The 16,131-nt window shown below is 44.7% G+C and overlaps 1 protein-coding gene across 7 annotated transcripts in view; it reads right to left on the bottom strand.

Annotated features, from left to right (window-relative positions):
• Positions 1-16,131, bottom strand: part of ATP8A1 (ATPase phospholipid transporting 8A1) — a 613,161-nt gene that overhangs the window by 596,930 nt on the left and 100 nt on the right. For 4 of the 7 annotated variants that reach the window (XM_063920996.1, XM_063921000.1, XM_063920995.1 and 1 more), the window contains exons 1-2: positions 15,668-15,969; positions 14,774-14,881 (exon numbers count right to left, since the gene is read on the bottom strand). In XM_063920996.1, the coding sequence (XP_063777066.1) occupies positions 14,774-14,822 (49 nt within the window). In that variant the 5' untranslated portion in view covers positions 14,823-14,881; positions 15,668-15,969. Of the gene's footprint in view, positions 1-14,773; positions 14,882-15,667; positions 15,971-16,131 lie in introns of those variants that run through there. The other 3 variants (XM_063921003.1, XM_063920997.1, XM_063920998.1) reach the window with 3 other exon arrangements.

Below are 16,131 nucleotides of genomic sequence, written 5' to 3'. Positions count from 1 at the left end.
TCTTCGAAGAAGAATCATCATCTCGGCCATTACCTTTGTAAAGACCCGAGGTGCCGTGGACAATCCGAACGGCAGCGTCTGAAACTGATAGTGACAGTTTTGTACAACGAACCTGAGGTACCCCTGGTGTGAGGGGTAAATTGGAACGTGGAGGTACGCATCCTTGATGTCCAAGGACACCATAAAGTCCCCTTCTTCCAGGTTCGCTATCACTGCTCTGAGTGACTCCATTTTGAACTTGAACTTCTTTATGTACAGGTTCAAGGACTTCAGATTTAGAATAGGTCTTACCGAGCCGTCCGGCTTCGGTACCACAAATAGAGTGGAATAATACCCCTTTCCCTGTTGTAGAAGAGGTACCTTGACTATCACCTGCTGAGAGTACAGCTTGTGAATGGCTTCCAAAACCGTCTCCCTTTCGGAGGGGGACGTTGGTAAAGCAGACTTCAGGAAACGGCGAGGCGGATCTGTCTCTAGTTCCAACCTGTACCCCTGAGATATTATCTGCAGGATCCAGGGATCTACCTGCGAGTGAGCCCACTGCGCGCTGAAATTCTTGAGACGACCGCCCACCGCCCCCGAGTCCGCTTGAGAAGCCCCAGCGTCATGCTGAGGCTTTTGTAGAAGCGGGGGAGGGCTTCTGTTCCTGGGAAGGAGCTGCCTGTTGGTGTCTCTTCCCCCTTCCTCTGCCTCGTGGCAGATATGAATATCCCTTTGCTCTCTTGTTTTTAAAGGAACGAAAGGGCTGCGGTTGAAAAGTCGGTGTCTTTTTCTGTTGGGGAGTAGCTTGAGGTAAAAAGGTGGATTTCCCGGCTGTAGCCGTGGCCACCAAATCTGATAGACCGACTCCAAATAACTCCTCCCCTTTATACGGCAAAACTTCCATATGCCGTTTTGAGTCCGCATCGCCTGTCCACTGTCGCGTCCATAAACTTCTTCTGGCCGAAATGGACATAGCACTTACCCGTGATGCCAGTGTGCAGATATCCCTCTGTGCATCACGCATATAAAGAAATGCATCCTTTATTTGCTCTAAAGACAGTAAAACATTGTCCCTATCCAGGGTATCAATATTTTCAATCAGGGACTCTGACCAAGCTACTCCAGCACTGCACATCCAGGCTGTCGCTATAGCTGGTCGTAGTATAACATCTGTATGTGTGTATATACTTTTTTGGATATTTTCCATCCTCCTATCTGCTGGATCTTTAAGTGCGGCCGTCTCAGGAGAGGGTAACGCCACTTGTTTAGATAAGCGTGTGAGCGCCTTGTCCACCCTAGGAGGTGTTTCCCAGCGCGCCCTAACCTCTGACGGGAAAGGGTATAAAGCCAATAACTTCTTTGAAATTAGCATCTTTTTATCGGGGGCAACCCACGCTTCATCACATACATCATTTAGTTCTTCTGATTCAGGAAAAACTATAGGTAGTTTTTTCACACCCCACATAATACCCTGTTTAGTGGTACCTGTAGTATCAGCTAAATGTAACGCCTCCTTCATTGCCAAAATCATATAACGTGTGGCCCTACTGGAAAATACGGTTGATTCGTCACCGTCGCCACTGGAATCAGTGCCTGTGTCTGGGTCTGTGTCGACCGACTGAGGCAAAGGGCGTTTTACAGCCCCTGACGGTGTTTGAGGCGCCTGGACAGGCACTAACTGATTGTCCGGCCGTCTCATGTCGTCAAACGACTGCTTTAGCGTGTTGACACTATCCCATAATTCCATAAATAAAGGCATCCATTCTGGTGTCGACCCCCTAGGAGGTGACATCCCCATATTTGGCAATTGCTCCGCCTCCACACCAATATCGTCCTCATACATGTCGACACACACGTACCGACACACAGCAGACACACAGGGAATGCTCTTAACGAAGACAGGACCCCACTAGCCCTTTGGGGAGACAGAGGGAGAGTTTGCCAGCACACACCAAAAGCGCTATATATGACAGGGATAGCCTTATAATAAGTGCTCCCTGTATAGCTGCTTTTATAATATAATTTTTTGCCACTATTTTGCCCCCCCTTCTCTTGTTTTACCCTGTTTCTGTAGTGCAGTGCAGGGGAGAGACCTGGGAGCCGTCCTGACCAGCGGAGCTGTGTAAGGAAAATGGCGCTGTGTGCTGAGGAGATAGGCCCCGCCCCTTTTCCGGCGGGCTCGTCTCCCGCTCTTTAGTGTATTCTGGCAGGGGTTAAATATCTCCATATAGCCCCCGGAGGCTATATGTGAGGTATTTTTTAGCCAAATAGGTTTTCATTTGCCTCCCAGGGCGCTCCCCTCCCAGCGCCCTGCACCCTCAGTGACTGCCGTGTGAAGTGTGCTGAGAGGAAAATGGCGCACAGCTGCAGTGCTGTGCGCTACCTTTAGAAGACTGAGGAGTCTTCTGCCGCCGATTCTGGACCTCTTCATGTTTCAGCATCTGCAAGGGGGCCGGCGGCGAGGCTCCGGTGACCATCCAGGCTGTACCTGTGATCGTCCCTCTGGAGCGGATGTCCAGTAGCCAAGAAGCCAATCCATCCTGCACGCAGGTGAGTTCACTTCTTCTCCCCTAAGTCCCTCGTTGCAGTGATCCTGTTGCCAGCAGGACTCACTGTAAAATAAAAAACCTAAGCTAAACTTTCTCTAAGCAGCTCTTTAGGAGAGCCACCTAGATTGCACCCTTCTCGGCCGGGCACAAAAATCTAACTGAGGCTTGGAGGAGGGTCATAGGGGGAGGAGCCAGTGCACACCACCTGATCGGAAAGCTTTACTTTTTGTGCCCTGTCTCCTGCGGAGCCGCTATTCCCCATGGTCCTTTCAGGAACCCCAGCATCCACTAGGACGATAGAGAAATCATTATTTCCATTTCTTGGAGAGCAGTATATATTCGAAAACTGACAACTACAATGTATAGGGTATATATGAACTAACCAATTTGTAGATTTAAGTGGTATGTTTTGCTTTAACTTACTGTACAATGATTTTTTATTTCTTGTAATACCTATTATCCTGACAATGTAATTATATGTGCGCTACCACTGCACTAATCTGGCAGGAGCACTTCTGCCGTTCACACAACAACCTGTTTTGACTTTTCTGCATAGTTCTTGATACATTTACAAAAAGAAATGTGGTGGTAGGGATATGTATCACAGAAAGGGGTGAGCAACTTGTTCAGGGAGGGGTTATAGGTTTTTTCCCACCACTTTTTTTTTATTTTTTTTTAAAGGTTGCCTTGTATTATCCAAGAAAATTAAGTCAATACAATGATATATTCTTTACTAACTTGCTGTCTGGTGGAGTATGCGATTGTTCTGGACCTTTATTCAAGTAGGGGGTATATTCACTAAAGGGCGGTTTTCCAATATAGCCTATTTTCTGGTGGATTTTCTGTGGTTTTGAATCCACCAACACTCATCACCATCCCAATTTCCCATTATTATAGAATAAAAACTGAAAATCTATCAGACAGCCCCTCTATACAATAGAAGTAGTTGTGTCTGGCAAGAAATCTGTAATAACATACTATATGCGCTATGTGGGCAATCAGAAAGACATGACTCCCAATACACTTTAATAAAGGGTGTAGTATTGTATGCCGGCGGCTACAATATGTATTAATTATATTAAAGTGGTAATATTAATTAATTGTTAAATATATATTTAGAACAGGGGCAACATTTATCACTTTATGGATCTATAAAAGGTGCCCACATAATAAAATAATAACCAATGCCCCCTTTACAAATATATCGTTTTTAAACACCAATCGACCATTAATATTGCTGCTTCAATATGATTAATACAGAACATAGCTAGCTTAATTAAATAAAATATAACAATTGCTGCTGGTATTTCCCGCTGTGTGGAGCAAAGGACATTGTAAGCCAGCTACCTATCACCATCCACATGGTCGACCACCAAGTCAGTTTATTTGGAAGTGAAGACTACCGACAATGGATGGTGTTTTGAAAACATTACCAGACCTGCCCTTCAGTAAATATATCCCTAGGTATTCCATCTCTCCTTTTCACCTACTTGCATGATACACATTGGTGCATATGACCCCTTATTAATTAGGACACAAATTGGATGCCGCCTCCCTCATAATATAGTTTAGCACAATAAAGTATATCCATCTAGGCTGCGACCATCACAACATTTCCCGCAATTCCCAGACTCTCATTAGCCTACAAACCAACGTCCCATTACCAACCAGCTATGCCCCTACTGCTGTATGTAGAGATGCGACTGAGTAACGTAGTCTGGATCACCAGTAAATGCATGCACTCAGATACAGAACATGCACATATGAAAACACGAAAGATCCCTCCGTCAGAGCTGCATCAGACCCTTACTATATAAAGGGAACAGATGTCGCCACAGAGAAATTTATAGCTAATAATCCTGCTGTGTCTACTACATCAGTGTTTCCTCAAGGCACACTAACAGTCCAGGTTTTAGGGTTCACTCTAGGCTTTTTTGGGGCAGGGGGCTGATCACTACTAAAGGCATCTTTTAATTTTGAAGGGCAAAATGTTGGATGTGTTATATTGCTACATCTGTGTAGTGTATTATGAATTGTAGGCACTAATATGTAGGATATTATTACGCCACATGCCACTTTAATGCACCTCAGATCAATACACCTCTTTTAAAGTCCCTCAATATTTCACATGCCCCTTCAAATCGGGTTCACTACGGCTGGCCGGCGGTCGGGCTCCCGGCGACCAGCATCCCGGCGCCGGGAGCCCGACCGCCGGCTTACCGACAGCGTGGCGAGCGCAAATGAGCCCCTTGCGGGCTCGCTGCGCTCGCCACGCTACGGGCACGGTGGCGCGCTACACTATTTTATTCTCCCTCTATGGGGGTCGTGGACCCCCACGAGGGAAAATAAGTGTCGTATGCCGGCTGTCGGGCTCCCGGCGCCGGTATACTGAGCGCCGGGAGCCCGACCGCCGGCATACAGAAGACCACCCCTTCAATCTCCCTCAGCCCATTTCACATGCCCCTTCAATGCCCAACACAAGACCTCACATGTCCCTTTAATGCCACAGACCACCTCACATGTCCCTTTAATGCCCCTTAAGTGTCCCTCAGTCCTCCACTCATGCCATCAGACCACAACACATGTCCCTGCACTGAAGTTCAGTGCTCCACAAAGTAACTGGTCAGGCCTGTGTGCAGTTCTCCAGAGGGGCGTTTTAAGACAGGAGGGGACCCATGTGCAGCCTCCGTCACGGGCCCCTTCCTCTCCGGCAGCAGTAGACTCTGGCATCTACTGCGCATGCGCAGGTCTCCCCCGGGAATATGGCACCCACGCCTTGTTCCCGGGGACACTTCCAGTGCGCATGCGCAAATCACTTGGAAATGGCCGCGGCAGCCATTTTCCGAGTGATTTGTGCCAGCAGAGCAGGGCCGCCGTCGCAGGACTCCAGAGGGGTAAGTATAATATATGGATGCAGTATGTGTGGTGTGGGCCTCCCTGGACCCAGAGGCCAGTGTGCGCTGCACACACTGCACCCATTATACAAATGCCTATGGTTCTCCATGAGAGAGAGAGATGGAGAAAAACAAGCTGGTCACCAGAGAAGAGTGCAGTCTGCAGGCACAAGGCATCAGTGGTGTGATCACTGGGGAATTTGCTGCTGTGAGATGTGTCTGGCATGGAGCACCTACTCGCAGCAGACCTCTCTACCAAGTCTCCCGTGCCGCAGGAGACTTGGTCTAGATGCTAGTGTATTGCAGTTGGCCTGCTCAGAGGAGGGTAACAGCTGCGTATTGAGGGGAGTGTCCAGATTGGTACAGATTATCCAATCATCATGGTGCGTCCTAAAAGAGCAGGGCGCATTTTCTCATTCTCAGAATGGACAAGGTGCAGTACCCTGTTAATTCTGCCTACTAGGAAAACTAGGTTTTCCATGCTTAAGCACAGATGGGTAAATCAAAATAACTGAGGTGCAGTACTTTTAAGTCACCTTTACTCAAGTACAGCAATCATTTGGAACCAGGACTGTTAAGTGTACCTTGAGGACCAAGGCTGGGAAACACTGGACGACACACTAGAAATAGCCAGCAATCCGCTCTACTGACAAACTGCTAATGTGGGCAGGTAACATTCTGGTTATCATAGAGAAGCATTGGATGCAGCTGGGGTATTTGCCAGTCCATGGGGTTACTGTTGGCAGTTTTACTAGATGTGTGTTTTATTGACAAAATACTTTAGCAATTCACCTATAATTTATGGTGACATCTGGATGCTGAAATGTAACAAAGCGCATAATTATAACAACTTTATGATACAGTAACAAAAGAAGGTGTAAAAAATAAAATGCTCCCCACCATGTTATAATGGTCAGCTTATATTGTAGATCATTGCAAATATGATATTAATTCTATCTACAAAAGCAATGCAGAACATGCAGTACAAATCAGTATTCTTGCAATTGTATAAAGTGAACAGTGTATTTTTTATGTAAAAGTTTATATCAAATCTACATATTCGAGTGAGAAGTGACAGCTTCTTTAAACAGACTGGTAACTTTCTGCTCATCTTCCTAAATTAGAATCATTGCAGGGTGTTAGGCAGTGTTTGTTTACTGAACATCAGAACTATGTCCCTGACTCCAGCAGCATGTTGTGAAACATATTATTAGAAAGACTTTCTAACATACAAATACAGATATCAAGCTTGAGTGAAACCTAAGACTGTGTACACACGGTGCAATATTTCTTACGATTTTGACTATATAGTCAAAATCGTAATAAAATCTAATGCATAACTCAGTGTGTAGAGTCCTTGCGATGCAGATGCGTGGTCCCCGCGTGGTCCCGCGGGAACGGCATCGCAAGGAAAAATAGACTTTGCAGGCAGCCCAACATTGACTATATCGGCGGGGCCGAACTCCGGCCCCGAATGGTCAATGTCGGACTGTGCGGCGCATCGCGCCGTATGTACACAACATAACACCCATCGAGTACTACCTCAATTTTGCAGCAGACTATGGGCTGAATTCAATTAGCCACAAATGTATTACGAATTGCAAAGAGAGCTTATTCAATTGTCCACGAAAACGGATTTGCACCAATTTTACTGCAAATTTCAATTCATCACCTCTGAGCAGGTGATAAATATGGGGAAAATCCCTATTTTCAGTTAAAAATATGAGGATTTGGTTCAGAACCCCTAGGACACACCCTGAGTGACTAATTAGGCACTTTGTAGTCTTCATAATTATTTTTCATTGGCCAACGACATGTGATTGTTGGGGTGAAAGTGCAAAATGATGGAAATTGGGGTACAGGGTTTGGGGGGCGCTTTATGAGTGTTTTTAAAATTACAGGTGGGAGTAATTGGCCTGTTTCCACTTTAAAGTCCCCTAAAATGATCCAAATATACACTTATACCCATTTTTATGTACCCCAGATTAAATTTTAGTACTTATTTTGCTGAAAAAACATTTCTATAATTTTTTCACATTTAAAAAAAAAAAATAAGAATTTACTCACCGGTAATTCTATTTCTCGTAGTCCGTAGTGGATGCTGGGAACTCCGTCTATTCCCCATGGTCCTTACGGAGTGCCCAGCATCCACTAGGACATCAGAGAAAATAAGAATTTACTCACCGGTAATTCTATTTCTCGTAGTCCGAAAAATGCATTTCACAGTCATTTGACCCAATTTAAGTACCCCAAATACTTTTATTATGACCAATAATAAACTTCTATACTGTTATCCTATGTTAGTTTAGCTTTTTTGGGGGGTACAGGCAATTTTCACGGTATTCCCATTTTCGAGATTTTTTTAAACTAAATAGCCAATTTGCGGGAGCACGCATATCCGCGCCAAGACAATTTTCACTGGAAAAAAGCAGCAAAAACTGCAATTGCTGTAAATTACTTTGATTTTGCCGCAAATTGGACTCAGCCCTGCGACTTGAATTTGTAGGACAGACTGCACTAGTTTAGCACACCTGTCAATGAGGAAACCTTTCCCTTACAGCTCTGTAATAGCTGCAACAAATCTACGAGGACACTATTTATGTCCAATGAAATCTGGGGTAAAACGATGGCATTTTCAGCACAGGAAGCAAATGGTTTTTTCACAATGCTCATCACAGGAAATGGCTCATTATTCCATTTAATGAGCACACATCCCTAAATTCACATGACACAGCACACCACACGTGTGACGTAAAGTGAAGAGCATGCGACACTGCCAGGAAGTGGTAATTTAGTCAGTGAGAAGCCTGTGGCATCCAAACAGAATGTTTTTATAGAGAAGAGTGCCCTTCAGTTGCCACAAATATGGTCAGCCACAGCTGTACTTATATAGTGCTCATATATGTAAAAGAGGAAACCAGTTCTTCACTGAACAACATTTGTGGCTTTTCCTCACCTGCACGTTTGAATCCCACTTAACATCCCAATTAGAGAGGAGAAATTGTTTTCCAAACTACGCAGCAATATATTTGTCACGCTGATCTTCATGCGTTTCTCCACCAGTATTTGGACTTACATGTTCTGTGGTGGATTGCTCCCATTTTTATTCTGCTTGGACTTCAAACGCCACTGAATTGACCATCATTTTGCACAGCACTACCCTCAAACCACACATTCCAGTTACACGCAAATTTTGCAAACAGTGCGGAATGGCAGAACAAAAGCGGACCTCCAGATCTAAGGACCATAATCTCAGAGCAGTGTGTTCAAATATTTACTTACAGGAAGCCGACCCTACAAGGTTATACTGATACCTGTCCATAATTTTCATAATTGCCAATAGTAGCCTTTTCTTTGACAGGTGTATTCACATGAAACAAACGGAGCACGCTATTTTTGTGTATTCCACAATGTACAGAACACAATGTACAAACTCAGGCATTGCCTACTTGTGCAGAAAGTCACGGAGGAGTCTGTGCCAAAAGGAAATCAAAAGATGCTTTCTAAGACAGAATGGAAGCTTGCCTATCAGTGTAATGTGATCAAATGTTTGGTCTTGAATTTCAGCTTTCCATAAACCAAAGAGAAATGAAGAGTTCTAGGCTTACGCATCCAACGGTATGAAGGCCATACAAACGCAAACCTGCACCTCAGATCAGATCCTTTTTGGTGGGCTAGGACAATAAAAGCACAGGCAATGAGACTATAGCTGAACACTGCATCCTGGCAACATTCAATTTGAAGCTATTTAAAGAAGCATGCCATCTCTACTCAAGCATGGAGATCCTTAGAACCGGAGGGCTATGGGAAAACCTGTCCTAAATGCATGGGACGTTTATTAAAAGCGCATAGGTGATAACAAGCCCCCAAACACCTAGTGCCTCAGTGATGCAACGGGTTGCAAAGAAGTGAACTAATGCTCATCAATATTAGTTCATCCAGAAAATGGATTGCTCCATTGTTGTTGGCACCAGATGCAGTTGAAAGAGGCATTATTGTAAAAAAATAAATAAATAAGAATCTAGCTTTTAGACATGTTTAAAGTTTACACCACAATGTATACAAATATCCTATTTTACATGGTAACTTGGCCTTTGGAGTACACTCATTTCCATCAGAAGATTATATTCTTATTCTTATCATTCTTACAATAAATGAATGCCAGGATGCATAAAAATATGGATCACAGCCATTAGGGATTATATATTATTAGAACTAGTTACCATGGTGGGGGGAAAGTGGGCACACTTTCTTTTAGAGTGGCAGCTGCACTTACACATAACGGTTTATCTTTCTGCTTAGATCCAAGCGCTATAACAGACATATTATTGTCTGTTTGAACAACACTGCTGCAAATGTTTAGGTTTTTGAAGAAATACAATAATATGCATGTTCTGATTTGTACCTTACAAACAGCAAAGAATCAAGTTATATAAAGTTTTTTGTGCTTCTAAAAGACCCAAACAGACAGAAAGGATGCCCTTGTATAGGACTCATGCAGAAGCCTGTAGCTAGCCAAGCCATCATTCCCTCAGTGCTGGAGCAGGCTGTCATTTTATTAAACAGACACATCTGACCTACATCAAAGTCAAAGTGCATAGAAGAGTTTGCTAAGACAGTGCCAACACAATGCTGAAACCAGGCAGTATGACAAAAAGCCAACTCTAAGAAGAAGAGTCTTGGCTGTGCTGGAAATTGCTGAAGAACGGCCGCAGTACAGGACGTTATTCTACCTGTTACCGGCCATCCAGACAGGATATTTCTGCAGTACTCCACAGCCAGTTATCACTTACCAAATTCAGCCCAATAACATGTAACAACTTTCATGGAAAACAACATGAGTGTATTACCTATCTGTCTATTACGGGGGAGGCGAAAGTGCCGATATCTAACCCGCTAAATTTTTATGGCCTAGCTGTGCAGAAGCCGTGGCTGCCGCGTTTCTGTTGGCCGACACATGTGACAGCAATAGCCAATAAGAATCAGGCTGACTTAAATTGGCTTGCAGTGCAGTGGTATTTTTTGGGTGTGCCATGCCCCATTTTTCAGCGTGTCGGCTTGTTAGATCATAAAAGATTTTCAGCCTTAATGCTAGGTACACACTAGGACGATGGATGAACCGCATGCGCATTTACCAATCATTGGCACAATGTGCCCACCTCGCTTGTAACATCAGTCACCGGTGCAGCTAGTACACACAGCACAATGTGCCGATATATATATGCTACGTTATTCACAGACAGATCGCTGATGTACACCCATGATACTATTCAACTGGACGGCAGATATAGCATCGGCCAGTGTGTACCCAGCCTTAGAGTAGTCCAAAAGTGTGGCCACCACTGTATAAAATGTTGCCTCTTTCCAAGTACATTTCTTTAAACTGCACCTGTCACATATGCAACACAAAGAAGTAGATTTATTAAGACTTCTGAAAAGAAAAAGAGGCGTTGCCCATAGTAACCAATCAGATTGCTAATCCATAGCAACTAATCAAATTCCTAGTACCGTCTAGAATAGGATAGCTAGAATCTGATTGCTTGTTATGGGCACTTTTACTTTTTCAAAATCTTGGTAACAATTATGTAGGTGAACTTTAATAGAAAGCAGGTTACAAACACAATAGAACAACGAGCCACAATGAGGTAATTGGATCCCAATGATAAATTTGTTTCCTAATGAATATGGGGGCAGATGTATTAACCTGGAGAAGGCATAAGGAAGTGATAAACCAGTGATATGTGCAAGGTGATATAGGCACCAGCCAATCAGCTCCCATATGTAAATTAACAGTTAGGAGCTGATTGGCTGGTGCCTTTATCACCTTGCACATATCACTGGTTTATCACTTCCTTATGCCTTCTCCAGGTTAATACATCTGCCCCATGGTTTCAAACCACACTGTCTGTCTCCACGACACGTAGGGGGTCGGGGCTGTAATGCCAGCGGTCGGGACCCTGGAGGTCAGCATACCGACCCCGGGATCCTGGCCGCCAGAATGACGGTGGGGGAAAGAGCGCAACGGGGTCCCTTGCGGGCTAGCTGCGCTTGCCACAGGTGTCATGGACACCCACCAGTGGGAATAGTCCCTGTTAGTCGGCAAGCCGACTGTTGACATAGTCAGCGTTCGAGATTCCGGCTTAAGTATCCTGACCGCCGGCAACTACATCCCCATGTAGGCAATAGATGTTCTTTAAAGGAAAACTCCACCAATAAGTGAACTTGCAGACAATACCCCATGCGCAGTTTCATCTTCGAACACTGGCGCAGACCAGTGCCTCTGTTCAATAAAAGCAGAAAACTAACAGCGTGTGGTTTGGATATAAACAAATGACACATTGTCAATGCAAAGAATACATGATGAAGAGATGGAAAGGCTTAAACTGCAGGGGTCATGGACCTTCCATTTCTTCTAGTTTGGTGGATGGAAGAATATCGGCTAACAACTCACTTTTAATTGGAGCAAAAAACACAAAGGGGTCAATTCTATTCGGCAACTAAAGAATAGCGCCGGGAATTAGCTCCCGACGCTATTCAATTCAGCTAAAGTTAAGTCGGCGATGTCCCGTTCTCGCCGACTTAACAGGTAGTTTTGTCGGGAGAACGGGCATTCTCCGACTTAACTACCCGGCGCGAGGCTGATTCCCGACAGAATCAGCCTCGCGCCGGCCGCGAGGCAGCACTTTTGTCGGGTTTCTTCTCTCATCCCCCGGGGATGAGAGAAGAATTCCCGACAATTGCGGGCAACTAGTAGCAGAATTGAATAGCGTCGGGAGCTAATTCCCGGCGCTATTCTTTAGTTGCCGAATAGAATTGACCCCAAAGAATGTTAATTTACAAGATGCAGAAGGGCGCACCCCGGGGTAATAGAGGTTGTCCAAATAAATTTTTTGTGTTCAGAGATTCTCCCTTTTTAAAACAGAACATACTCGCCGTGGTAATCCTTGGTACTCTCACCAGGTGCTGTGGGACAGACTGCGACAGATCCAGCAATAGTGAGAGTACCAAGGATTACCATGGCGAGAGGAGTAGCAGTACTGAGATCCCGGGAGGTATCTGTTTACCACCTCACAAACGCTATAGGGTAACCATTGCTTGGGGACCCCTCATATTCTGGTACGCATAATTGCCCCACTAAAAGTTGGTGGAATTTTATATTATTTTATATCATTGTATATCATTTATGTATTGCTTATACGCAGAATAAAAAAACTGTACTTCACTATATTTCCTCACTTTCTGTTTTTTGAGGGAATGAAGAGGAACCCTGTTCTGTTTTAAAAAGGGAGAATCTCTGAACACAAAAAATTTATTTGGACAACCTCTATTACCCCGGGGTGCGCCCTTCTGCATCTTGTAAATTGTCTAGATACGTTTTTTGGAAGTGGGGGTGACCACTTCGGCTGACGGTGCAGCACTGCTGACTTGGAGCGCTGGTTGGAAAACGTTTTCTAAACACAAAGAATGTTAAACTCATGAATATCTGCAGAATTTGCTGTGGACCTTAAAGGACCTGGAATGATTATATTTAGCATATGATGCATCATTTGCAATAGTAATTAACAGAGTGTGCCCATTGTTGCAAGAAGCAAAAAAATATTTTTGGTGCAAAATCATGTACAGCAAGAGCACGCTCATCAGACAACGAAGATTAATCCTATCACTTCAAACACTGTCATTAAAAACAAAGCAAAATACAATGTTGCAAATCACAACTGTACAGAATATGAAGAGTATATAAAGATAAAAAGAAGAAATGGTTTGGTTTTACAGTGATGAGAGTGAAGGCCAAATGTAATAGTCACCGATTAGTGGGAGCTGGCGAGATAGTCATTCCATTTAAAGGACTTGGTTGGCTTTGCCTTTAACTAAATTGCCGCTGTAAATCTAGCAATGATCTACCCAGCTCCTACAAATTGGGGGCTATTACATTTAGCCAAAGGATACACCCCCCCCCCCCCCAAAGATGAAAATTTGCAATTTTCAAGTGGCTTTTTTTTTTTTTTTTTTTTTTTTTTGCTTAAATCCAGAAAAGTGTGCCTTTAAATTTCCAACTACAATCAGCATTTCATTTTAACACTTTAACACCTAAGCATATCATGTGCCAGAGAATGTGTCACTGGAGTTGTTATGCAGGAGGTGATAATTAGCACTTAAAACAACCCAGGACTGTTTTTTTTTCCCATAGCCAAGACAATAGGAGGATAATGAAGCCAAAATCCTTACAACACAAACAATGCCGCAGACACATATGGTAACGTAGTACAGGGGACAATCTCTCTTGCACAGTTTCTAGCATATGGCTACCAGAGTTACTGCCGCAGTACAAGTCTTATACTTTTGAATTCGTAGAGGCTTTACACTTCGGTAGAAACATCATACTAGCAATGCACTACATGCTGGGACTAGTATTTCCTGGGCTTTAACAGCTAAATTTGCAATTATCAAGCTGTGCAAAAGTTCAAAGGAAGCAGCACTGCTGGCTTTAGCTAAGGAAGCATGCAGGCTCTTATATTACATCACTTTGATGTAGTTTACACAATAATCCCAACCTACTGCAATCCTTGCCTCAGCCCTTCATACACTCACATCTACTTTCCAGGTACCCATTATTTAAAGCACTTGGAAATAAAGGTGCTACAGTAGCTGCGCCTTACACTGAACAGACCGATGAATCAATGGTTGAAAAAACATATTAATGAGACATCAACTGACCTCAGCACTGCAATATGCTAGAATATGGTCAGAAATGAACCCAGACATCACAGATCTCAGTATTAAATCAAGCTGTGGTACAAATGCAATGTCTGTCCCTTATCAATGAACAATACATGCAATATGTAATCAGTTATCATTATGATAAGTAGAGCAAGCACAGGACCTGGTATGTATGACAACAGATGAAGCTCAAGTGTCGGAGCATCATGGAACAAGAGGGAATGTCTCCACCGGAATGTGAATTGCAATTATATCTTCTGTACACGCAATTTGTAAGAATAAATGCTAATTCCAAATATAAGCCACTTTACTTATTAATGCAGAGTCGTTTTAAGACACGAGTTTTACCGTATTGAATGTAAATCAACACAAATATTGTGACAGGGCACTGTACTGTACGTATCATACAATCAGCCTATCCTGCCAATGATAATGTAACAGCATATACATATATTAAGAAGCTACAATAATAAGAACAGGACTGCTGTTGCAACAATGATAGTAACAGACTGCATACCACGCTGCGGTGTAAAGCGATGACATGTTTATATATACTTATGACAGTTACATTCAATGGTACACTAAATGCAAAGGGAGCGGAAAAAAATCCCACCTCCAAAGAATACCTACCCCCAGCCCTAGTGCGGAGATCAGACACCGTGGTCTGTACAGTCGACATACTGCTGGCTGTGGATGATGCTCCTCAAGACTTTTTAACACTCAAACTGTTCAGTTGTCCTGAAAAAAATAAAAGGATGCGTATAAATGTACAGAAAAGATTAGAATTGGGATACACCGGTGTCGAACATGGAAAGCAGTACAGAGATATTGCAGGGTATGGACCCCTGCCCACTGTGCAGGAGAAACAGCTTAGTCACCTTACGCTTATCCGGGTTGGGGGGGGGGGGGGGGACTTTAAAGTGTGTTGAAGAGCAAGCAGTGCAACCGGAATAATGAATGGAGTACAGCAAGAGGACTTCAAACAGATGGAGAAATCATTTTAATCAGATGGATGGGAGTAAAAGCCACAGTGAAATAAGACAGCTGTATACATACATGATACAGACAGTTAGTGAGCACTTATTATACAATGGGAGGGGGGATTATGTCATACTAAAGTGGGGGGGTCAGTTCCCAATATAGAAATGAGTGAGGTAATCATGTAGGGCAGATAGCAGACCTGTACACCACAGCAGGGCAGCAGCAGGGAGGGGTGGGTGGTAGATGCAGGGCTCTCAGGGGGCTGGGGGGTAATGACACGGAATGACTGGAGCTGGAATGACAGCAAGGAATGAATGGATGGAGATGAATGGATGGAGGAGCTGTGGGGGGGCACTGTCTGACCCAGGGGGCGGACTACTAGAGGAGGGAGATGACAATGAAGAGTGGGGTTAGTAGGGGGCACAGGGAGGGGCTGGAGGCTTCCTCTCTGCCAGTTACCACCAGTGACAGTGTGTATGTGAGGAGGGGGAGATGCACAGTAATAATAGGGGTGATCAAGATGGAGGCTGGGGGTAGCAGTACCGGGCTGGTCCTGTCCGATGAGCAGGGCCGACGGTGGGGACTGTCACTTCATCTCTCCCCCAGCAGCACAGCGAGCCCTCCGCAGTCCATCAGTGCAGGGCAGCGGGCAAATGCCGGCCGTGTGTGTCACTCAGGCGCCTGCCTGCCTGCCTGCCCGCTCACCTGGGTTCATGTGCCCCCCACTGCCTGCCTGCTGTCTGCGGATCCCCCCCAACTAGTTCGCCGCTGCCGCCTCCTGTACGGCTGCTCCGCGCGCACTGTCACTGACTACCCGACTGACTGAGGGCAGAGACCAACTGCCCCGCCGCGCGCTCCCAGCTCGGAGCATACCACACAGCACGGGGGTTGGGGGGGGGGAGGTGGCACTGGATGGCCGTTACCACTAAACTGCCATGGACGCAGCCGTCTCCGTATTACACAGAGATGAAGCGTCTAACGTGGGCATAAACACGCAGCATGGTGCA

This window comes from Pseudophryne corroboree, chromosome 1 (genome assembly GCF_028390025.1).
Source record: "Pseudophryne corroboree isolate aPseCor3 chromosome 1, aPseCor3.hap2, whole genome shotgun sequence".
Classification (NCBI taxonomy): Eukaryota; Metazoa; Chordata; class Amphibia; order Anura; family Myobatrachidae; genus Pseudophryne; species Pseudophryne corroboree.
Note: the sequence above shows the minus strand (reverse complement) of the source record. Positions and strands in the feature narration are given on the sequence as shown.